Source organism: Malaclemys terrapin, chromosome 8, assembly GCF_027887155.1.
Source record: "Malaclemys terrapin pileata isolate rMalTer1 chromosome 8, rMalTer1.hap1, whole genome shotgun sequence".
NCBI lineage: Eukaryota > Metazoa > Chordata > Testudines > Emydidae > Malaclemys > Malaclemys terrapin.
The window spans coordinates 13,200,125-13,225,882 of record NC_071512.1 but is presented as its reverse complement, the minus strand read 5'-3'; the positions used below and the strand labels follow the sequence as shown (position 1 = coordinate 13,225,882).

The following is a 25,758-nucleotide window of genomic DNA, read 5'->3' as shown; positions in this document are numbered from 1 at the left end:
CATTTCAGAAATAAATAGGCACCATTTCACCTGCTAAGGTTAAATGGTTTATCAACAGGGATATCAGAAAGCGTACTCCTCCATCACATAACTGTCTGAACTAGGTAAGTGAGGGGAATTTTATTTTTAACATACATTTTAATCTGATTTTAAAACTCTCCTATAAGAATCTACCTGCATTTTCCAATCCAGATGCGATTTTTCACAGCCACTTGACTATGACACTACTGGAACTAATCAACATTCGATTCCTGCCAATGTCAGTTTGTGCCGCAGCTCAGCATGAGGGCAACAGCATCCAAAAGCTAGCTACTTTAGTTAGAGCATTAATATTACAAACGTTCAGGGTCATTAGAATCCAAGCAATCTCTAATGCAGCTGCAGTACAGGAACGTTCCTGTATTCAGTTGGTGGGCCAAGTTGCTATCGACAAAAGCCCCTAGTGGACTGAATGTTGCAACATCCTGCGTGGACAGAACACTTAGACATTGCAACAATCTGCATGTGTTATCAAAAATAAACAGAAACAAGGCAACTGCAGTATTACAACTTGATTTTAAATCTACAAGAATACTTGATGTGCACCAACTGAGCATGTATCCCATCGACTTTACTGTTGACTTTGCTCATTTCCATTGACTTCAATAGTTTAGGTTCTGTGCATTGTCAATATAAATTGAGACGTGATAAATAATGGGAAGATGAAACCATTGTCTTGTTTCAAGCAATTGAATATTTGCATTTTCTACCCTTCCACCCATATGAATGCTCTGCAGGCTGTATGAGTATATCAGGCTCTATAGGTGTTTGGTTTTGAGGGAGGAAGGACAGAGTTCATAGCACTTTGATACATAGCTACCTGATCTGCAGACATAGTCTAGACTTGTTGAGCAGAAGTTTGCTTGCCATCTCCAAATAATTAGTACAACATAATTGTTTTAATTATTAGGATTATCTAGAGTGAGCACACGTACAATTTACTGAAGATAACAGTATGAAAAAGCAGGGTCCATAGTAAAAAAAAAAAAAAAATTACACTTGAGTTGCTCCACCAGAAACATTAGGCTTAATTATGCTCAATTCATGCTGAATGAGCAGTAAAGCGAGAGAGAAATCTGGCCCATTTTGTTTAAAATCAAGTCTGATTCTCTCATTCCCTTGCTAAAGGTTTTCATCAAGTTACTTGCAACAACAAAAAAAGAGCATGACATATGCATGACAGAGAATGCATTACTGATATTAATTCTTAATGTAAATGAAAAGCTATTAGGTCTACTGCTACCTATAAAAATGAATGATACATTATGCCAGTCCTACTTTAAGCTCATGTGCTGAACAATGGAGAAAACCTTTATCAACAAATCTTCAGAGCTGAAAAACAACAACAAAATCTATGAAGTACCTAGAAAGCTTGTTACCTACAGCTGAGAAAGATCAGATCCCCCCCCACATTTCCAGGGTGAGTGGAAAGCATTCTGAGCTACCTACTGAAGTTTCCTGAACTGAAGTTAAAGATAAGGAAAAAACTGTTTGGATGAGGGAACACAGGTGAATGCATTCAAAAACACTCCAATGTAAATTCAGTTGTGTACTTCTGAGACTCAAAGTCAAGGGAGAAACAAAACATAAAATGGATCCAAGGTATGAAGATGCAAACTTGGAATGAAAAGCACACTCACCATATTGTACATACCTTACGTGCACATGTGCACACACACACACACACACTCAGGGTATATTGTGCAAACTCACTTTTTTCATTCAGAACTTAGCTGTTCCTCGGGGTTCTCCTGTAGGATCAATCCCCGCATGTCATCTGCTATAAAGAGAGTTTCTCAACCCTTAGAAGTAGAGCTAGCCATAAAACCTGGTTCCTTCTCCTCCACATAGAATTTCAAAACACAAAATTCAAATTCAAATGTTCTGACACAAAGGTGATGAAAAATGAGATTAACATTTTAGTATCAAACTGAATTTTCATCTTTGTTTTCCTTGGGGGGGGGGGGGGGCATGGAGATGGAGGAAACCAAATCATCTAACTGAAAACTGAAAACCCAAAACAAGGAGGGGGGAAAAGCAAAAGTTCAATTTTCAAATTTTAATTTAAGTCTTGAAACTTCCTATTAAAATAATTAAAAAAAAACAACAATTAAAAGTGAAAAGAAGAATTTTTTTGCGGATACAGACTAACACGGCTGCTACTCTGAAACCTGTAATTAAAAGTGACATCTTCCTGCAAAATAATTTTCATTTTTTTTGGTTGAAAAATGTCAACTAGATCAACACAGAGCCTTTCCCTTGTGTAATATAAAAAAGGATTTAACTAGCATATTCTAAAACTGTATAAACAAGGTAAGTTGTTGTTTAGAATGGGCTAGCTAGCTATTTGAGTGGAAATCGAAGGAGGAACTTGGTCTTCTCTTTCACCAGCACTGTCTACATTAGAGGTTTAGAATGGGTTAGTTAAAACATACCAACACGCTCTTATAAGCAAAAATCCTTTTAACCTAGTCTAGAAATATACTTATTCTCCTTATCTGGCACTAATTAAGACCAGATTAGGCTCTCTTATTCTTGCACCTGACACTGCACCAAACACTATTGAAAAGCACCTAAACATTTCTACTGACCTTATTTTTTCTATATGGTTAACATAAGAACCAAACAATCTGAACCTTCACACAACCCACCAGGTGAACTCAAACTTCACCTTTGTTATTCCAGACAGCTTGCAAGGCTTCCTCTCCCTTGATTTTTTCTTGGCTCTGGGTTTGTAGGTTACAAAAATGCAATATCAGAAATCCCATAAGCAAGCTATTTTCCCCCTCTCACATACAACAGAGGTCTTGATATTTCAACTCAGTATTAGCTTTAAGTGCACCTCAGGGCCAAAGCAAACCAAACAATCTTCTTGTGGTTATGCCACAAGACCAAGATTCAAAAGACCTGAGTTCCATTCACTTTGGCCTACATTTTCACAAGTGTTCACAGATTCGATGTACTTTCTATTCCTTGGCCTCAAAGTACCTAACAAGTATCAACTGATTTACTCCTCAAATCTTCTGTGATGCAGGAAGATAAGGAATCTGAGGCAAAGAGAGATAAATCCTACATTTTTCAAGTGTCCACTAATTTTTGGCACCTCACTTTATGGGTGTCCAACCTGTGGCAAAAGGGTCTTCAATTTTCAAAGGTGCTGAACACTCCCACTGAAGTCAACAAGAGCAGAATCTGGCCCTCCAAACTCTGAGATAGTGGGTCACCCTTCATCCCTTTTGTAAATCTACTGGGCCAGATTATGATCTCAAATTCACCATTATAATTTTATTTAGATTTAAATAATAAAAATGTCTATAACAAAGACTAAGTGGCCTGACTGTTACAATATACTACTACCCCTAGCAGCTTTAAAAAGCAAATATTCAGACAAAAATGGCAACTCAACCAGACCAACTAGGGTTACCATACGTCCGGATTTCCCCGGACATGTCCGGCTTTTTGGTGCTCAAATCCCCATCCGGGGGGAATTTCCAAAGAGCCGGACATGTCCGGGGAAATAGGGAGGCATAAGCCAGGGTCCGCCCAGCATGATCCGCCGGGTCCGCAGCGCAGCCCAGCTGCCCCAGCTACAATGCTCAGGTGGGGCTCGGGCTTCCCTCTTGGGCAGGGACCCCCCGGCCACTGGGGGACCCTTCCTGGGGCCCCGTTTCCCCGCGCAGCTCGGAACCCAGCGCCACAGGAGCTGTTTCCCGCGGGGACAGACAGGCCGGGGAATGTGCGCGGCGGCAGGAAGGAAGCTGCGGCCGGGGCTGCAGGGACCCGCGCTGCTGAGCGTCTGAAGCAGGCAGAGGCTGCTGGGTGAGCGGGGGAGCAGGGCAGGCAGGGGCATAGGGGCTGCAGGGGCAGGGGGGTGCAGAGGCTGCAGGGTGAGTGGGGAGCAGGGGTCACAGAGGCAGCAGGGGCAGGGGGTGCAGGGACAGGGCAGGCGGGGGGCGCAGAGGCTGCAGGGGCAGGAGAGTGCAGGGGCTGCAGGGCGAGTGGAGAGCAGGGGTCTCAGAGGCTGCAGGGGCGGGGGGTGCAGGGACAGGGCAGGCGGGGGGCGCAGAGGCTGCAGGGGCTGCAGGGCGAGTGGGGAGCAGGGGTCACAGAGGCTGCAGGGCGAGTGGGGAGCAGGGGTCACAGAGGCTGCAGGGCGAGTGGGGAGCAGGGAAGCACTTAGCAACCCCCAACCAAGATCAGAGCGGGAGGGAGGAGGGGAATGCAGGGTGCTCAGAGGAGGGGGCAGAGTTGGGGCAGGAGCTTTGGGGAAGGGGCGGTGTTGGGGTGGGGCCAGGCCCCCGTGGAGTGTCCTCTTTTCTCAGTGTTGAAATATGGTAACCCTAAGCTACACCCACCCAGTGTCATTTTGGGAACATATCCTCACCCCTCTCCAAAAACACTATCAATTAGATAGCTCTTGCAGCATAAGCTTAAGGTCACAAAACTAGAGCTGTCTGAGACCCAGGTGAGGAAGTTGTCATGGGATCCTCATAGAGAACACTCTGTCAGCAGCCCCTTATCTTTTATAAGGAGACTCCAGAGTAACAATATAATTCTGCGGGTGCTGAAGGTTCTCGGCACCTTGCAAGATCAGACTCTTCATGGAGATGAAAGCAATAAATGCATCACTTTACACAGGCTGATGTTATATTGGACTACGCTGAATTTTGCATACAATTGCCAGCTTCACATGACCATGCCACACCAGGATGGTGGCAACATACATATACAGTATTGGTCAGGTTAGCTTTGCCAATAGGATCCAGTCTAAATCTTCAGCAAATGGCATTCATTTGGGTTTGTCTTTTCGAATTTGGGCCCTGAAATAAGTGATGACAAGATCATGTGTTAATTGTAATATAAATACAAAACCAACGTTCAAAATGTCTTTGCCACTTTTTTTGCAGACACAATTGAAGTTTACGAATGATAGCAGTAAACAACTAATTGGCAACAAATGCCTCTAATTCATTAAAACCCGAGCCTTGGAAAGGCTCAATATCCAAAAAAAGTAAGTAAGTGTTACTGTTTTGTATTTTGAACCAATGCAAGTGAATGGAAGGGACCATCTTGCAGCTAGTGATGATAAATTTAAAGCACTACAATTTTAATATTAAAAACCCTAATGTTTATTATTCTGTTTTGGAGTAGGGTTTGGTTGTTGGTTTTTTGATTTTTTTTGATTGGCTGGGGTTTTGATATATATAATCTGCCCAAAAATCACAAACACACAGTGGGGGCTACTTATTCAAAGATTTATATTTAAATGAATATAGTTCTGTTTTTGTCACTCATATGTAGGAAATTAAATGGTTTTCCTTTTTATAGTATAAAAAAATCTTATGCATGTAGGTGAATTTCACCCTTTTTAAGAGAGCCAGCACAGGTCTATGTACCACCTTCAGGTCCTTTTGGGATAATTTCTCCCTTTACTTTTGGCCCTCTACAAAGGGGTGAATTACACTCAGCCATAACAGTGCAATACTCATTGGATTTTGAAACACTGGAAGGATATCACAAAAAGTGAAATAGGCCTCTATGTTGTTTAAAATAGCAAGCTAGGATCTTCATCTGAAAGAGCAGGCACAATGACCTTTCGACCCTATAGGTAATTTGAAATCTCCAACACAAGCAATCAAGACTCCTAGACATGACCTGAGGCAAAAACCATTATGAGTGCAATGTTGGTTCCAGATGGACAATTCACTCTGCCTACTTGCGTCATCGAAGTCTGGTGTGCACATATAACTATTTATGGTTGTGATGAAGACTTATGTGACATTTGTTGCCTTCTGAAATTTTAAGTGACTCAGATGCCATGCAAACAGTAAGTAATAAACAAGGCAAATGATTGGTGCTCTGGTAAGCTGACGACTGCCAAATGCCAGCAAAGAGAAAATCATGGCATCATTTAAAATGTATGGCAGTTCTGTTTATGCCACAGTTTAAATGGCAGAATAGCTATGAATGGCAGTTATATTCTCTAGCTATGTAAATAAATAGGTATCCAGGATACAAGGTGATGCAAATATTGTAAAAGCCATCCACACGAGTGATCAAGGAAGTTGGATTCTTTAGATGATAGATTGCCACCTCCTTTTATTTACAGCTTTAAAAATTTAATTATTATGTCCACACTCTAATCCCTCATTCACAGTTAGTAGCATCTTACTCCACAGGTAAACTCATGCATTTCAGTGAAATCACTGATTGAGTAAGGTACTCCTCAGTATGAACAACAGTATCAGAATCTAGGAGTATGGGGGAAGGGGAAAAAAATCACTCCAGTCTGCACGAGACTTTTCAGTTCACTTAAATCATTACACATAGCATAAATGGTGTGTAGAGCCCTATGAGTCCTCTGCACCAAGGTAAATTTCACCTGAGGGATTATTCATCATCACCAACAGCATGTCATTATTTGCTCTCAGTGGCTTTTATTTGAGTAGCTCAAAGTACTTTGCATTTTACAGATGTGGCAAAAGTAAGCCAAAAAGATTAAATGACTTCCCCAAGGTCACACGGCCATTCAGTGGCATAGCCAAGAACAGAACCCAGTAGTCCTGTCAATAAATCTTCTATGCTAATCACTAGACATTATGAGCAATCAATGGCATTTAAATATTTCCTTTATCCATTAAACAAAAAGCCACAAGCAATACCTGTAATGGTACAAGAATATTTTCCATTTTTACATTGACAAAGGATGATAATATTGTCCAGGGCTATTTGCCAGCAATGTACCACAAAACATAATACAACATTTCCATTTGATATGCAGTGATGCATGTTCTTTTGTTTGAGGAACTCCCATTAGCAGATGGAAATTCTGCATGTAGATTCAGAATTAGTATTCTTATTCAGTAAAGAGATGCAGTGATAATCTTGTCAGCACCACAGATCAAAGGGAAGATGTCTGGCCATTACTTGAAGGAATATGGCAAAAAACTTTTCATACCACACATTAGCAATGTGTATAAAACCTGCCTTTCACTGACATAATTACTTTCACTTAATTCCCCTCTTCGAGCAACATCTACATTTAATGCTAAATAAAACATAGCTCTTCCCTTTTAAAAACCCTACATTGATGGTGGGAATATTGGGAGTTTTTTTGACCCACTGGGAAAACTATAATTTCATCTGACCTAAATTTACAGGCATAGGGGCTGATCTTGCAGGGACTAACTTACTCATGTGAGTAGTCCCATTGGCTTCCAAACTCCTTCAAAATTTCTGGGCAGACTTTTACTGGAGTCTTGGGTGGTAAACTCCCCATAAGACTTTCGTTCTGGGTTTGATTTTAAAAATAAGCCTATTTTCTTAGTTGTTCTTGCAAGATTTCAGCGAAGATGGTAGACAACTCACATTATCCAATCTAGTGATATTTCCATCATTCAAGGTAATGAAACCATAGTGCTAGCCCTGATCAGTCTCATACTCAAGCTCTAGTTTAAGGGCAATCCAAAGCTGAAGGACACCTCCTGAACCCATTACTAGTTCTGATGTCTAATCATCTTTGGATCTGTCTGTAGGGCTGGCTGGAATCTAAAGCAACAGGTGGAAGCCAGCTAAACCTAGGTTTAGCAGCATTTGTGGCATATGGTTCTGGCACCAGGAGCCCGAATGGCTTTTTTGGATAGATCATTTAAGGAGGTGTCTCAACTCTGAACTAGTTTAGAGCAGAAAAATATACTTCCATTTTTCATCTCAATAAAGTTGTAGCCTTTTCTGGCATTCTGAACTAAAGCACATCATCAAGACCTCAGGAGCTAAAGCAGTGTAGAGAATATTGTACCACCAAAGACAACAATTAAATTCCCATTCTTAGATAAGCCAAACTTCAAAGATGTTATACATTGGCTCAGATGTGATTTGCAGCCTCTAAGGAATATTAGAACTTGGAAAGTGGTTGTTATTTTGGGATGCTGAAAAATTTAAGATGAAATCCTGGCCTCATTGAAGTCAATGGCAAAACTCTCTAATTTCTATAGGGTTGAGATTTCACACTTAAGCTTCATAACATCCCAGATTGATTGTGTGTGTTTTTAAGCCTGCAAATATTTAAATTCCATATGTTATGATTTAATCTTAAATAACTCACCATTTTTGCTGTATGCGAAAACAACCTAAATGTTAAGAGCTCAGTTGTTCAATGTTGATTTTTTTAGTAATACCTCCCTATTAACATGACAGAATTTGTCAGCAGATTCCTTGTGACTAGAGCTGGTAAAAAAAAAAAAAAAAAGTTGACAAATCTTTCTCTCTCAAAAAAGGTCATTTCACCAAAACCTTAATATTTCATGGGAAAACATACCTGTTTTGATTAAAATGTTTCTCAGGTCCAGGATGGAATTCCGGGTCTGAACAAGAGAGACCAGAATAGCCGATAGCCCAATAGTCAGGACATATACAGCGAATATGGGAAACCCACGTTCTAGCCCCTGCTCTGCCTGATTTGGAGCGGTGATTGAATTGTGCTATTCTAGGGTATCAATGTCTTATGGGGATAGTTATGCAATTTTCTAAAGGTCTTGGTTTTACTCCACGTTGGAACAAAAACAAATTTTGAAACCTCAAAACTGTGTGTAAAATGGAATTGTTTTCCGGACAGCCTTACTGGAGACTGAAACTGAAGACATTATAATTTTCTTAGGTATGTGGATTTCAGACAGTTGCCTTTTTATGTCAATGGGGTAAAAGAGCAGCTATTAGGGATTTTCCCAACTTCTGGGATTCCAGAATCTCATCCAATGTTTAAGTCTTACTTTGTCCACAAAACCCACCCCTGCTAAACTCTTTTAGTGAGTGTTCTAAGAGAGAAACTTCCTCTAAAAGACTCAATGTATTTTCCTCCTGTGTCCTGGCCATGTTGACTCTTTTTGATCGCCTGCAGGGAAAGTGAATTCTCTAAACTCCAACGGAAGTTCATGGGAGTAGAGGGCACCCGGAACCTTGCAAGAGCTTCTAGACACTTTGTAGAATCAGGCTATTAAAGACTGAGCTTCTGAAGAATTGTGACTCGCTGGATCATGTACCTTGCTGAGCACTCAGCTGGTGCTTAATAAATAATAATAATAATGTGTTTTAAAAATAAGTTATGGTATTAGTTTTAATTCATTATGCAGCCACAGGCACTTAGACCCAATAAATGTGTATGCATATTGTTACTATTCTAATTAAAGTACTACTCAAAGAAGAAATATGATTTCATTTTCTCAAGAAGGTCCTATACTTTTAAGGAAAGGGATTGCTGAGCATCAGGAAAACACACACTGCCATGATAATATAGATTTAGATTTCTTGGACATAAGGGTGAATACATATCACACATGAAGGGCACAGTCTATAGCCGCAAATCTTGCTTGTGCTTTATAAATTCAAAGCACAAACACAAGAAGTTCTACTATAGACCAGCAAGAAATAGATTCAGGAATTTGAACATAAATTAAGCAATACATTTTTGATTCAGTAAACTGGCGCCTATGTAGATCAGAGCAAACACTTGTAAAGGTGGGGGACCCTTACTGGGTCCCTTACCCTTGTTTTGATATATTTTGAACTAAACTCTCTACAAAATTAACTTGAGATCATTTGACCTGTGAAATAGCCCTTTTCTTATTCTAAGAAAATTAACTTTAAAATGTAATTTTAGTTAGTTACAGCTTAGGAATTTTGCCATTTATCATTCCATGGTTTGAATGTCTTCTAGTAGAATTACAGCAATTATATATAAGTCAGAAACCATTTGTTTGATAATTAATAAACATTTCTTATGAACAAACCACCACCATGACAAAGCAACTGACTGTCACGGGTTTAAATCCATGATCTGTGAGAAACTACAAGGTTTCCATTTCTAGAACAGTAAAGTTGCTGATGTTATAGGACAGGAAATAAAACCGAAGTTAAACAGAAGCAAATATAACCAAGAGAGAATAGGAACTTCCCAAATAGTTTTTGTTGTGATAAACAGTGGCATGAACAAGCTGTACTTTCTGAAAGGGTGAAATGCCTTTATTCTGAAAGAAATTAAAAGAGAATGGCAGGCTATTTCACAATTCCATTGACTGTCTGGAATAGAGTTGCATGTAATTTGTTTTCAAATTCCTATTGGTATTCTCTTCCTCACTGTACAAACAGTATTGCTTGTTGAACAAGCCTTCTGTGCTGCTACTTTTTTATTTAATCTGCATTTATAAATGTTATACCCCTTGAAGCTATTTCAACTACAGCCTTTGTACATAAAAACATTTCAATATTTTAATAATATTCACACTTCTTATAAATCTTTTACAAATCTTTGAACAAATACATCAGGAGCTTAGATCTTTTCACCCTGAGCCAAATCAAGTAATTGGGGTAATAACTTTATGGTTTTAGAGCAAGATCAAATGAATGAATGTTTTTCAAGTATTTTAATATAAAACTATGATACTAAATCATTTGATTAATGAATTTCACTCCTAGGAGTAACATTCTTTTAGAAAGTCAAATTTCTAATAAGCATGTACTTCATGAAGAATGGCACAACGGTTTCTAAATCCAAAACGCATGCAAGATACAATTAGTTATCTTTAAAAAGAAAGCAAAAGCAATTTGAAACAAAAGACATGAGAGTGGATCTTAAAGCACACGTGCTAAATTAATTTAACATTACAAGCACTAGTATCCTGCATAGGGCTTGAAAGCAGAAAAATAGATGGCATGATGTAGGTGGGGGTGTAGAGGCAGGAGAGCTGAAAGCAGTAAAAGATTTTTGTTGCTCTAAAAATCACGGAAACAGTGCCTGTGAGCATGAGAGACAGAGTGCCAACCTTTGCAGTGTCATCACCAACTCGGTCAGAATTGATTTTTTTGAAGTGATCCAGCAGTGAATAATAAGTGTACTTATAGTATATCTTGAGAAACCCATCATGTAAACCATCTTATTGAGAGATGAACGTGCGCGCACACAGAGAAAAACCAACATTCTTAAATATAAAAATGCCTTGCTGGCTGTTCCTTCATAAAAATACTTTAAATGGCTAATATTTGGTCCAGAATCTGTGATGTAACAATTAACATGCCTCAAGTAGGCCATTAAACAACTGCTTCAAGAGTCTGCCAATTTGAAAAAAAAGTCACTCATTTTGAAAACAAGGCAGTTCGTTAGAAAATTCATGATAAATAGGAAGTAAAAATATAATAAAATAAAAAAAGAGTTTCATCATTCTCACTGTACTTTTAAAAAATGTTCAGTAATGTTCTTGTTCTCCCCACAAGTTTGGTCTGGGCCTCATTATTTAAAAATAAGTTTAAATAGATATTTACATGCCTATTATGATGAACAAATTCACATCAAGAACTCTGATAAGGACACAGTTTGAATATTTTTACCTTGAAATACTGATGCAGAATGCTATTCAGAGTTTATAGAGAGTCTCTGTTTAATCATTGCAAAGAAAGCCAACATTTTAACTTCAGCAATGAAAACACAGATTCAGTTACTTGCACAGTTCCCAGAAGCCTGGTGCCTGTCGGTTTAAGAGTGCATTGCAATTATATAATAATGAATGAGAAGTCATGCCTTGTGATCAAATAACACACGATAAAGTTACTCTGTTGACTGTATGCAGTCTTAGTAATAGTAAGCAATGATGAACTATTATACCTTTAGAAATCCTGTCCATTTTCCCATATTACATCACAAGCCTCAGGTCTGGGGAATCTAATGAAATGTGGGAAGGTTCTGAGTGAGGATCTTGGCAAGCCACTTGAAAATAACTGTGGATTAGCATCCCCTTTTGTAAAATGAGAATACCAATTTCTAAGATTTTAGATCCTCAGGTGACTGTCCATATGTAGGGTAGGGACAAGGTCGGTGTGTTTGTATAACACTTGGAGACTTTGAACACTTCTGTAATATACTAAGAAAAGAAACTACAGGTGGGGAGAAGAAGTGAAGCCTTCTATTTTATAGAACATATAGCTCACCGTTAGTATTGTCATTGTCCCCCTCAGCAAGTATTTATCTTCACCATGTGACCCTCGCTGCTTTTCCCATACCACATTGAAAAAGCTGAAAGCAGCATTAGAGAGAACATGAAATGACAGCTGATTCACAGTACCTTTTGTTGCAATCTCCCTGCATCCGCATAAAGCCTTCTGATCCTGTCCGATTCCATCCACCCACAAGTGACGGACAGGAAGACCTCAAGCAACACCAGAAGTGACCAAAAGCTTCTTGATTTCATTATTTCAAGTCTGTTGAGAACAAGATGACAACTATCAAACCATCATGTGAAAAAAAACTACAGAAACAAAAACAACCCCTCCCCCCTAACGCAGCTTGGAGATTCAGTAGTTCAGCTGAAATTTCACCTAATTTATGGCAGCTATACATTTAAAAATTACTTGTGGAACTATTTACACTCACACAGCATACATAATGGAATAATGAGTTCCTATGGGTACACGGGCCAAGTTATGTGCATTTTCCCTTGAAAAATGCTCCTTTATTTTAGTTATTTGATGTACAACTGAATGAAGGAGACCTAGAAAAGAAGAGGGTGGTAGAAAAGAGACCCCAAGGAAAGCTGAGGAAGTGGTGGATGAATTGAATAAAAGAAGATGGTCAACAGATGGATCTTAGTGCCACCTTGGACAGACAAAGATGGTGGAAGTTGCATGATGACCCAAACCCCAGTTAATGGGATAAAGAGAAGAGGATGGTTTATCCCTGCCCTTCATGTGTTGCTCATCTTCACAGGCCTTGATTCTACAAGCTGCTCCACATGGGAGGAGCTCTGTGCCTATGCAGAACAGGAGCTGTCCTTGTGTGTACAGGAAGGGCCTATCCCATTACAGCCTCTACAGGAATACATAGTGTGATGTGACACTCCATATTCTTTATAGAAATATGCTTATGATATGAATAGGGCATAACTAAGATATATTGTATACAATATGGCTCATGTAAGATATCATTGGAAAGATTGTGATTTACTGAATGTGATTATCCAATTTGGATGCATGTATCATTTCTGTATCTGGAGTTAGGAATGTTGACTATATAACAATTACAACTGTGGTTACACTTGGAGATGCCCACCAGACAGTAAGCAATCAGCCTTAATGAGCCATTAGGAAAAAGACAATGAGTCTTCAAAGATGTGGATCCCCCATCTTCCAGGAGTTCCTTCCCGTGGACATTGCAAATAAAATTGGTTTCATGGTTACTTTGACATTGCAAGGTCAGGTGATAATGTTGCCTGATAAAAAGTACCACCTTGGACACAGTTAGTACTTTCCCACTGGAAACAAAGGCTTCCCACTTTATGTAAATTCTATTTAAGGCTGGGGAGTAAGGCAAACAGGTCTCTTCTCCATTGCCTTCCTGCCCAAGAAGGAAGACTGCTGAAAGTACCTGAAGATTCAAAGGAACTGAACTGAGGGAAAGGCAAGGGCTAAGTCCAGACGAAAGCAGGAGTCTAGTCTGTAAAGAGAAATAACTGGAACTCTAAGCTACAGAAACTCTGCAACTTGCCTAAAACACTTATAGTGAGAAATTACATTTTGTAACCTATTTCTTGAGTGTATTAAGCCTAGTTTGTGTGTTTTGTTTTATTTGCTCACTAATCTGCTTTGTTCTGTTTGTTATCCCTTATAATCACTTAAAATCTACCTTTTATAGTTAAGAAAACTTGTTAGTAGTTTATTCCAAAACCCAGTTTGTGCAATTCATATCTCTCTCTCCACACTGAGGGAGAGGATAAATTTTGATGAGCCTGCGCTGTGCAGATCTTTCTATACAGCACAAGACAATATTATTTTGGGTTTACTCCCCAAAGAGGGTGTGCATATGAGTTCTGGGTGAATCCTCTCACACAGAGCTGACTTCAGTCTGTGTCTGCAGCTGGGTGTGGCCTTACCTGTGTGTGTGTGTGCTATAGAAGGCTTGAGAGACTGGCACAGCTAGGACAAGGTGAGGAAAACCAGCCTGGTGGAACGGGCGGAACCAGTGGGACCCTAGCATATCGGGTGGCATCCTGGACGGGGGGGGGGAGGGGTGAGAGGGGGAGAGTCCAACCCGTCACACATGGAACAAAAGTTTATAATATAGTGAAGAAAAGGAGGGAATTGTCTTGAGAGCCTTAAAGACTTAGACACCTCTATGTCTTTAAAAATCTGGCCCTATTTGCTCAATGCTGCACTGTATAAGTCCCACTGAAATTCATACAATTTATATAGAATAAAACATATATTAAAAGGAAATTCAAAGGGACTTAGGCTCCGAAGTCAGCTAGGTCTTGCAATGCTGAATGGAGCAATGCCTAAGTACATTTAAAAAAAAAAAATCTAGGCCTTAGAACAAAAGTCTTGTTGACAGTCCATAGGACATGTGCTCCCATGTCTTAGGTGCTTCTAAAAGAGATCTATACTCAGTTCAGTTCTCTAAGGCCTCACGATGGTTGACTGCAAAGGTGTCTACAGAAAATTTGCTTCCTACTGTTTGCTATGCACATCTGACTTCAGCAGATACACATTTCCCATACCATCTGGGGCTGAGATCATAGACTAAGTAGGATTGGGCTGAACAATTCTTGGATGGAGGAGGCGTTAAGAAAAGCCTAGGAAACTGCAGAAAGTGATAGTGGAGATACAGGAAGTGGCATTTCCCATCTGTGCAAGAACTGAACCAATTAGTCTGCAGAGGAAGACCCCAGCTCCTGTGTGGACCCCCCAATATTTTCACTGGGACTCTTCATTGGTATAGGGAGTCAATCTACACAGATCTAGTTGCAGGATCAGGGTCTTAATGTATTTTACATGCATCTGCACTGAGTTAATAAAGAGTTCTACTTCTTAAAGAGAGCTTATGAGATTATTTACCAAGCTATGGCCCAGATCACTTCGTCCTGTGGCAGTATCCCAGGAAGGAGAGACAACCCTTCCAAGATTTCCTCACAGCAGATCCTCCAAAATCATTCCATCTGGCGGACCGTGAAATGGCAGCAGTTCTGTTTTCACACTGCACCAGCCTCTCCAGGCATGTGCCTTAGAGTTGGCTTTGAAACCCTTCCCACCCCCCAGGCTTCCTCCTAACTCTTGAGCAGCAGCATTTAATTGGCAGTACACTGCCAGGGACTCCAAAAGGTGCCTGCCCCATTAAAGGAGGAATTTCTGTCTGGACAAGGGCGCCAGGCAAAAAGGTAAACAGTCCAGGGTGGCATTACTGTTTGCCTGGTTTTCAGGTTGGGCTTGACAGGGAATGATACATGTTCCACCATCTTCCTGAGTTTGGTTTTGTTCCAATCTTAAATTCAAATTAAAAAAAAATAAAAGTCTCCTCAAAGCATGATGAGGTGAAACTGCCAATTATTCCTTGTTTTGCATTAAAAAAAAACCCCACAACCCTGCAATATGGTGGTTCAGGGGAAAGCTAGACTAGATTCTATAGAAAGATGCAAGCATACTGGTTATGGTAGGACTGAACACCAGACATTATCAAGTTACATGGCAGTCACCAAATTAAGCCCAGGAGTAAATAGAAGTGACCGTATTGAAGTCAATAGAGTTACACCAGGGTAAATAGGGCCCTTGAAAGATAGCAAGTCAGTGATACAAAAATGTTGTAAAACAAGTAAAGGACTATAACTGGTCCTGATCTAACATCATGGATTTCAAAGCTTATGCCCATGTACACCAGGGCAGAATTTGGTCTTAGATATTTTGTCTGCCCGAATGTGTACTGTCAATAAAACACCAATTACAGTTGCTCTACACACTCATCAGCGCACTTAAGTCCTCACTATTCCTCAATACTATTCTAAACACCATCAATTGAAAGAGATCAGGGTGAAATCGGAATTTATTAGGCTTTCTAAATTTTAATTAGAAACTCTCAGATGTAATGCTATTAGAGCCATAAATAAATGTGTAATAAACCAAAGCCACTATATCAATAAGCTACAAATATATTATATTCTAAACCACTCTGGTACCGCAGTCCTATTTCTTACGTTTTTATAGAGGCATTTTGTATCATTTGTTGATACAATCACAACAAATAGAACAATTTCATTTTGCAATTCTGGAGATTTCTGACGTATCTGCAGTTTGAAGTTATGACTCCAGAGCTCAAACATCAAAGAACTAGCCGTGCCCAGTTAGAATTGGTAACTAACTGCATGGAAACATGATGTTAAATTGTTCAGATTAGGTGAGAATAGTTGCATACAACATTAAAACTACCAGCACAACAATTGCCTTCCAATAACACCAATAGAGTTTAATGTGATTTGAACAACTTGTATCTTTCTCAATTCAATTTATAGCAACACTGCCTGGCAATATTTTAATTAGTTTTACTCATAATACTGACATTTATATTAATACACAGTATAGATCTGTGCGTGCTCTGGGTTAGTTCATTCAGATGCCAGAAATACAAATATGGGCCAAGTTCTGTGATCCTTAATTGAGCAAAAATTGCCATTTTGTCATAAATCCCAGATGCTAGGAATTTAATTGGGACCAAATCCTTGGAGGAGCTCAGCAGCATAGTCTTGCACGGAGTTGCTTCAGTTAAGGGTTGAGATAGTTAAATAAGAGCAGCCCTGCTCCTTGCAGAATCTGGCCCTTAATTCTCAAACACTGCATCTTAAATGGCTGTATAATGCTCAATGAAATTTAAAATTAAATGATAATCCAAAGTTCATTGAATTCAGTAGGAAGACATCCATTGATTGCAATGGGCTTTCGATCAGGCCCATCATTGGCGATGTGCCACCAGTTTTCTCTCCTAATTTGGGAGACAAATATATAAAACATAAGCCCACATGGGCAGTCCTTCTCCATGCAAGTCTCTCAGTCTGGACTTGCCTAGGCAAGATGATCTGTATAAAAAGAACAACTACTGAACAAAGTGCTTGGCTGAACACTAGAAATCTCTTGAGAGCTAAGAAAAATCTGTCACACACCTACTCTTCATAACCTATGTGCAAACAAGGGGAAAACGATTCCAATATATTAGATAATTTATAATTAAACTCTCAGTAAATCTAATTTTGTTTTAAGAATGGATGAATTTGGGGGGGGCACATTCATGCTTGATATATCTGCAATAGCTACAGTACAATTACATCTGGGATAAGTTTGGCCTAATAATTTAAGTTGAAGATGCAACATGAAACCTATATAAACATCTCATTTAAGGTTCCTTCCCCCAAACTGAGCAAGATTTTAAAATGTTTACTCCTGGACAAAGCAACAGAGGGTCCTGTGGCACCTTTAAGACTAACAGAAGTATTGGGAGCATAAGCTTTCGTGGGTAAGAACCTCACTTCTTCAGATGCAAGAGGTTCTTACCCACGAAAGCTTATGCTCCCAATACTTCTGTTAGTCTTAAAGGTGCCACAGGACCTTCTGTTGCTTTTTACAGATTCAGACTAACACGGCTACCCCTCTGATACTTGATACTCCTGGACAGTAGTTCTTTACCCCATGAGTACTTACAAAGCATAAGGGTGGCAGAAATCTGGCATAATTAAAAGAAAAACCACTCTAAAGAATCCCTTATTTGGATAGTGCCTGGCACAATTGGGCCCCTGAATCATGACAGGGTCCCAGATGTGCTGCTATAATACAAATAAGAGCTTAAGAATGACCTCTTAATGCAGCTGTTTTCAGGTTTTTAAGCTGAATCTCATTCTAAAGATATAGAAAGATGAGAACTATTGTAAGATACTAATCTTTTTTCAGCCAAACCTACATTAGAAAGAAAAAGTTGTATCTTAGCTTCCTAAAATTATGACGGTTATTATAAGAGAAAATTTTAGGGCCAAATAATTAGGTGTCATAACTTTACACCAGCTGAGAATCTGGCCCTTAGTTCCTTCGATATAAGATTCAAGTTTGATTTATTATATAATTAGTGAGTGTTTCTGTGACCTGTAAAATCATTTTGATACCCGTCATTTTTGTAAAATGCTACTAAATCTAAGAAAGTAGTCATGAAAAATCATTCTAAGGTAACCTTTCAGCAAACCATAACGACGTTAAAATTACATTTCCAATTAATTATCTACACTATCTCTGATTAATACTTCAATTTTGATGAATGAGATGCCTAAATGGTACCAAGTGCAATATGTAAAATTGTGACACACATCCTAGTTAAGACAGGGAGCATTTGTACAAATTTTAAATAACTGAATACTCTGTTGAGAGCTGTTTCGATTGCTGTCTAAAGCTCATTCTTGCAAGGTACTATATACTACTGGAGAGATTCTGAAAACCTCAAGTCCTTTTGACATCAACAGGAGTGAAGGACATTCAGGAGTCCCTCAGTATCTTGCAGGACTGGACCTTCGGTTTGCATCTTCAACTGTTGGATCACCTCTGATGTGATCTTTCCACAAGGTTTAGTCCCATGGTTTGTTTTGTGGTTATGCTCAGGAAAGTGTTTTTCCACCATATCACTTCATTACCCCCACATGACTGACTAGATAAGGGTCAATAATCCTGGAAAGCTGTTTGCACAATCCATAAATAAGACTTTTAAAAGGGAGAGGAGCCAGATATTTTATTAACTCAGCATTCTTCAATGTCAGTTGCAGGGTAAGTGGTGGTAAATCATGAATGCAAAGATCACAGGTTCAAGGTCATCCTCAGCTGGAGAAGTGATGTGCAATTCTACTGTTATTTTGGGTGGGAAAGTGGACCCTTTTCTGAACACACAGTCCCTCTTCTCTTTGTATGCTGCATTATACAGATGTTGACCTTGGTTAAGGGCAATAGACTATGGCCCAAGGTTTAAGAAAGTTCCTGAGAGTCAACTTTGAGCAGTATCGCTTCTCATTGACCCAGTTGTGTTGATTCAAGATTGGTGACATCTTTTTAGTTGGTTGACCACATTTGATCCCGTCACCATTTTTTTTTTTTAATATCTAAACTTTTAATCAAAAGCCTTCTCACTCTGGTTGGTTCCTCTACCACAGTGGTTCTCAAATTTTTGTACTAGTGACCCCTTTCACATAGCTGCCTCTGAGTGCTACCCCCCTTATAACTTAAAAACACTTTTTAAATATATTTAACACCATTAGAAATGCTGGAGGCAAAGTGGGGCTTGGGGTGGAGGCTGACAGCTCATGACCTGCCATGTAATAACCTTGTGACCCCGACCCTCAGTTTGAGAACACCTGCTCTACCATTTATCAGTTTAACTATCTATAAAAATGCACTCACTGTCACACAGAGAGAGCTTGAAAGAGCTAAAACTGAGTATGTTTAACTTTAACACACGTGTGCAGACTAGCAGGTAGCTACTGTTTTCTCCACCTTAAGGTTTGGGGGCGGGGGGAGTTGTGCTTTTCTATTACTGCCATTTACCTTTTCAAATTGTATGCTTTTCAGGGCAGAGACTGGGGTCTTACTCTATGTTTGGAAAACACCTAGCACATTTTGAGTGCTACCATGAGCTAAATAACCCAGATCTATAGGAAGATAACAGGTTTGTAAATACACACACACACACACACACAGAGGCAAATTACACGCATACACACACACACACACACACACACACACACACTCAACCAGCCATTCCCAGTACTAATTACATTTATCTAAAGGGGAAAACTTGATTTGCATATCTCCGCGTTCATCTTCCTGGCTTCTCTGAAGATAATCATTAATATCCCCTTTAGTTTGGTAGGGAGCAGTGTCTCTTTCGAGCTATGGGGCAATTTCCGATCTACACTACGCTCTGATGATTGTTTTCTACCCTTAAATTTGTGCTCCGGTTGGAAGGAGCTGAATCCCGTGTAGGAAATGTGGAGTGGGAGGGGAGGGGCGGGGAGAGACCTGGTTGTCACAAATTCTTCAAGTGGGCACGGGTGGATTTTAGTAAATTCCAAGTTTTTTAAAAGAACCATTTTGTTACAATGGTAAAAGGCAGAACAACCACCGAGGCGACACCTAGGGGCCAAATCCCGCGAAAAGACGCAGCGGCAGGGAAAATGTCAGGACCACAGCCCGCGGACAGCTCCTGTCCTCAGGAAAGCCCGAAGGGCGGCTGTGTTTTCTCTTCAACCCACCCGTCCCTAACACCATCAGATCTATTTCGTGAAGATCAAGAGGTGTCGCGGGAGAGCTATGGTCGTTCAGCTCTTTCGCACATGGATTTTTGCAGGGAACGGAACAAGCTCACACTCCCATTTTCCGTTTCAAAACACAAACGCAGCCTTCCTGGATTCTTGCTCAGCAAAGGAGAGGTTTTAAAAAAAAGAATCCGAGCCCTGGGAAGGGGTCATATTTCTTTTGCGCTGCAGCCTGAATGAGATGGGAAATACTTCAGAACAACCCAGGACTCCCTCCCGCGAGTCCCCCCTCGCGTGCCACGTTACATGTGGAGACACGACCCTAAAGAATTCTGTGAACTAAACCATCACACAAACGCTAAACGCCCCCGCCCACAGCCTGATCGCATCTAATAACCAAGGGGAAATATTTCCAAACTAGGTAAATAGACATACACACGTATAAATACACTTTCAGAAGCCCAGAGGAAGATCTCCCTCCGATGTCAGCTTTCTATACAGTTCAGTGCTGTGGAATTCAGCCTGCCTTTGGCTTCCCATAATTAAGCTAACTCCTTGCCTTAAAGTACTGCTGATTATCTCAAAAGCAAGACAGCGTCTAAAACTAAATCCCCTGCCAAAAAGGTAAAAAAAAAAGGGGGGGGGGGAGGTTGGTGTGGACGGGAAGGAGGAACAAGTGACAAAAAAAACAACCCCAACCACTCTCCAATAATTTCAGGAGTCCATTACCAAGTAACTCAAGAGAGACCGGATTAGAAGGTACTGAGTTGTGTGTGTGTGTGTGTGTGTGTGTGTAAATATACGCAGGAGGCTGGGTTGTTTATGGGGCACGGAGGAGGGGGAGAACCTGGACGTGTATGGCCAAGATTTCCTAGCTCCTTGCTCAGCCCCCAGAACGAAAGAGGAAGGGTACTAGGACAGCTCTCAGAGTTGGAAACGTTATCTGAGAACGCAGTGGAAGTGCTGCTGGCTTTAGAGTGTCTCTAGCCAGCCAGCTGTTCTAACTACTGCATATAGATGCGTTCAGTGGGGAAACCGACCCAGGCAGCTTTCTCCGAGCCCGACTAGCTTGCGGCGAGAGGATCCCACGATTAATTTTTCATCGCTCCACAAACGGCAAGGCAACCGGGCTGCCGCCTGGTCCGTCCCCTGCTCCCTGGGGCCCTAACAAAAAGTCTTGCTGCTAACCCCAGGTTTCCATCAGGGTCAGCTGAGTAGATGAAGAGGGTGAGCCGAGCGACCTGAGCCCTAGAGGAGAGCCAGGCAGCGAGGGAGGAAAGAGAGAAGGGGACAGAGCAATTCCGTTTCTCTAGGATATGGTTAGAACCGGCTCTTTTTCGAGCTGGCTATGTTTGACGGCCCCCTGGCATGGGAGGCTCAAACACGGTTCCCTGCTCCTCTCCGATTTGCTGCCTCTGCAGTTACTTGTAAGACAGTCGAACTTGTAAACACGAGCTGGAGCAAGGGCAGACCCATGGGAAGATGCAGGATAAGCAGCTTTTGCAAAAAATGAACTGTCAGATGCCATAACGGCTGCTCATCCCTCTCCCCCCACAGCTTCTGGTGCTCATTCCCCTAAGCCCTGCGAGCGTACGATGCACACACCAAGAAATGCTCCGCGGAGACCCGGAGAGAGATAGCAAGCCTGGGACTGCACCCCCACCTCCAGAGACTGCCCTGGGCTTCGGGGTCCAGGGTCCGGTGCACGGGGGTTAAAGTATTGCACCTCCAAAGCTGCTCCTCCTTCCCCTTACTGCCGCTCCCTCCCTCCCCCCAACCACATCCCTTACGCTGCATCCCGGAGCAGAAATTGCTCCGTGCAACCAAGGCTACCAGCCGCTAAGTTAATGTTGCAAACTCTGCCAGTCATCATTAGGGACCCTGAATTAACACCACAGCGACCAGCAAGCCCCCTGCGAGCCTACATCTGGCTGGACACTGGAAGGAACAGGAGATCGTTTTAAAACCCCACAACACTGATACATTAACCTTCCTGGGGGGCGAGGGTATACTGCTCATGCATCTCCCTCCCCTACCCGCACAGCCCCATGGAATCAGAGGCTTCTAGCATGTCACTTACCTGTAGTATTCCCGTGGCAGAGTGAGCACAGTTTAAAGCCTGTAGCAGCTGGAAGAAGAAGAAGAAAAGGATGTCAGAGTTTTGGTGTGTGTTTTTTTTTTTTTTTTAATCTCCTTATGGGGAGGAAGGATACAGAAGTCTGCAGGAGCGTTTGTGGGGGAGAGGGAAGGAAATCATGAAAGGCTGGAGCCTGAAGGAGGAAAAACCAAGGGGGAGTAAACGAAAGACCGGGAAAAAAAAAATCGAAAAAAAAAAAATCACAACACAGTCTTGGCGCTGGTGTCAGTCGCAATCCAGGAGCTAGGAGGTGTAAATGCTGAATCCTGCCTTATTTCTGCTGCTTGGACCAGAGCTGCCTGACGTCACCCAATCATTTGCATATTCTACCCAATAGCGGACACCTGTGCGGGCTCAGGAGCGGGGCTGGGAGCCGGGGAGGAGCGAGTCCCGCACGCCGCCAGGCGGGCGCTCCCTCTCCAGGAGAGCCAGGTAGGGCGGGTGGGAGGGGAGGGAGAGGGATCAGAGAGCCGCAGCCCGAGCCAGACAGAGGATCCGTCAGCAGCGCTTTCGGAGCAGAATGCCGAGTGACAATCCGCTTTTATGCAGGGCTGGGTAAAGCTAGAGCCAGCCCCACATCCAATGTGACTGAAGGGCAGGACTAGGAACCAGGGGCTTTTTCCTAGCTCCAGTTCACTTTGACCTTGACCCAGGTGCTGCGCCCCATTGTGACTCAGTTTCCCTACCTGTACAATGGGGATGATACCACCCTCCTCGTGGTATAGTCAAGCTTAATTCGTTACTGTTTCTAACCCACATTGGCATTGGCCGATAGCAGGTGCTTTTAATAACCTTCTCCTCTTCACTAGGAGCATTTGTCACTTTGCCTTTCAGCTGGAAAGTCATAGTATTCAGACAAGCGTATTGACAATCGGCACGATTTTCCATTGCGCTGCATCTTGTGGCCATTTACATCGGGGCCAAATGCTTGTAAAGGAGCTATTGAACTCGGAATACAGCCTGTCACACCCACTTTGCTCTGGTGTAAACGACTGTGAATCAGGCCGATGGAGACCACAATAGGTGACTTTTTAATTTTTACCGTTCATAGCTGAAGAGATCACTCAAGACAATAGCTCCAGGGCGAGCAGAGGTTAGCTCCCAGGCTCTGAGTCACTGCTCTCATACTCAGCTGATCAGTAGGGGACTCTCTGGCCTTTGAGTGGCTCAGCCGGAGTAATGAGGATCGCTGTAAGGGCTTACAATGGCAGACAAGAAGCAGGAGTCAAGTAAATGAATACCGAGGGAAGAAAAGCATTACAAGACTGAAACTTTTGTCTTCTCTGCAGCTGATGTCCCTTCTGCTGAACTTCAGTTTTCAAATCTCATTTAAGTGATGGGGCAACCCCCCAAGGGATGGAGGTGATGCTAGGTTGTTATTAGGCTCCACATAGTTTAGAATCACACTGACTGTGGCTGCTGTATGTGGAGTCATTATTCCTCTATCCAGAAAGGTGCCAAAGTAGGTCCCCATTGACACTGCTGCAGACGAAAAAACAAAACAAAAACAAAAACCACCCCAACACAAAACAGATTTTAAAATCTCCAGGAGGAGCTAGAATACCAACTTGGAGGGATTATGAAGACCAGCAGCTGCATTGCTTAATGAGGACTGGGACTCCCTGACAGAAAGCAGAAGGAACTGCTCTAATTCCTAAAGAAAAAGAAATAGAAGATGTATTGCAAAAAATCATACCTGCTGAAAAATCCTCTGAGAAATGGGTTACTACTAAAGATGTTTGTGTTTAATTTGGGGATGACTTTTAAATTGACATTATCCTTCGTCAAATTTGAAAAGCAGCTGTAAAATATGGCACACTATGTTTTGCAGCAGCAAAAGCTGAGTTTAGGCACAATTATTATTATTGGGATAGGAATTAAAGTTCTGATGCATTTGCATCTCAAGAATGTTCAGACTTGAGCTGGACCATTGCATTTTGACACAAGCATTGAAGTCACATGGCATTTCTTAGGGATCCTTCATTGAATGACACTACTTCATGTGCTCAGCAGAGGCAGCAGAAACTATTTTAAACTGTTCCCAAAGGCTTGAGGAGGAAGGGGAAGTGTTATACCTTCAAATGTCACCAGATGGAGAGAGAAGTCAAGTGGCCTATCTCCCTCAAGATAACACCTGATCAGGGTAGGTGGGGAAAGATACTATTACAGGGCTCAGAAGAGGATTGGTTGGTCATGGAGGTTCTGCGGGGCCTGATGTGGAGACCCTATAGAAATGGACCAGAGATACAAAATCTAGATCAGCTTCAAAGTTCACAGGTGTTCAGGTCTCTATATCTTCTCCAAGCCAGGCTAACCTTTTTTTTGTATACATGTAACTTAATATGAAAATCTTGGTTCCTCAAACCTTGGACTAATTCTTTCCTGAACCTTGGACACATTACCCCACCCTTGGATGCATCCAAATAGTCTCTCATTCTCTTCGCCACAACTCTCATTTGATTCAAAAGAAAAACAGTAAATACACAAGTTTTGAGATAGAACAATTTTGATCAATCTGAACGGCCTCAAATTGGATTTAACTAAACAAAATTTCACAAAAAGTATCTGCTTTTTATAGAAAATGTTGATGTTGAAAAATTGAATGCCCCCAAAACAATTTTTCAGCTGAAAACAAAAATAGTGTTATTGTGAAATAGTGTTATTGTGATGCCTCATGGGAGTTGTTCGGGTGACTCATGCTCCCATTCTCCTGTATGTGCCACACTCCTGAGCTATACTTCGTCTCCCTTGATACACTAGAGCAGGGGTTGGCAACCTTTCAGGAGTGGTGTGCCGAGTCTTCATTTATTCACTAATTTAAGGTTTCGGGTGCCAGTAATACATTTTAACGTTTTTAGAAGGTCTCTTTCTATAAGTCTATAATATTTAACTAAACTATTGTTGTATGTAAAGTAAATAAGGTTTTTAAAATGCTTAAAAAGCTTCATTTAAAATTAAATTAAAATGCAGAGTTTCCCGGACTGGTTGCCAGGACCCGGGCAGTGCGAGTGCCACTGAAAATCAGCTCGCGTGCCGCCTTTGGTTGCCTACCCCTGCACTAGAACCATGGAAGTTCCATGGTGGGCCACCTCCTCTCACCAAAAAGGGAAACCCTGGTGCCTCATCAGTGATTTAGTCTGACCAGGGGGCCAAGCCAATAGAGTAGAATGTGAGCAAGAGGCACCTGAACTATAACTCCCATTATGCACTGCACCAACATTTCACAGTCAAACTACTTCAGTTTCTCACCTAAAACTCAAATCTGGAACACTGGACGGAGCCCTCTGTGGGGTCAGAAGTTGTGAATGATGGAGGGACTGGTATAGGAATTGGGCAGACCTGGGACAGGAAGTCAGTGCTCACAAGCTGGGGAATTGATGGCACCCCTCCACAGAGTTTACTAGGAGACTGGCAACACAGAGGAGATGACCTTTTCACAGAGCCCCTGACCATAGTGAGGTAGCCCCCATTAAACAGCTGTCCTGGGGAGCTGAAGGG

At 41.5% G+C, this 25,758-nt stretch overlaps 1 protein-coding gene across 2 annotated transcripts in view; it reads right to left on the bottom strand.

Annotated features, from left to right (window-relative positions):
• FSTL4 (follistatin like 4) overlaps nucleotides 1–22,287 on the bottom strand; it is a 471,972-nt gene extending 449,685 nt beyond the window's left edge. For both annotated transcript variants that reach the window (XM_054036449.1, XM_054036450.1), the window contains exons 1-2: nucleotides 22,204–22,287; nucleotides 12,150–12,285 (exon numbers count right to left, since the gene is read on the bottom strand). In XM_054036449.1, the coding sequence (XP_053892424.1) occupies nucleotides 12,150–12,275 (126 nt within the window). In that variant the 5' untranslated portion in view covers nucleotides 12,276–12,285; nucleotides 22,204–22,287. The remainder of the gene's footprint in view (nucleotides 1–12,149; nucleotides 12,286–22,203) is intronic.
• Between the last annotated feature and the right edge of the window lie 3,471 nt (nucleotides 22,288–25,758).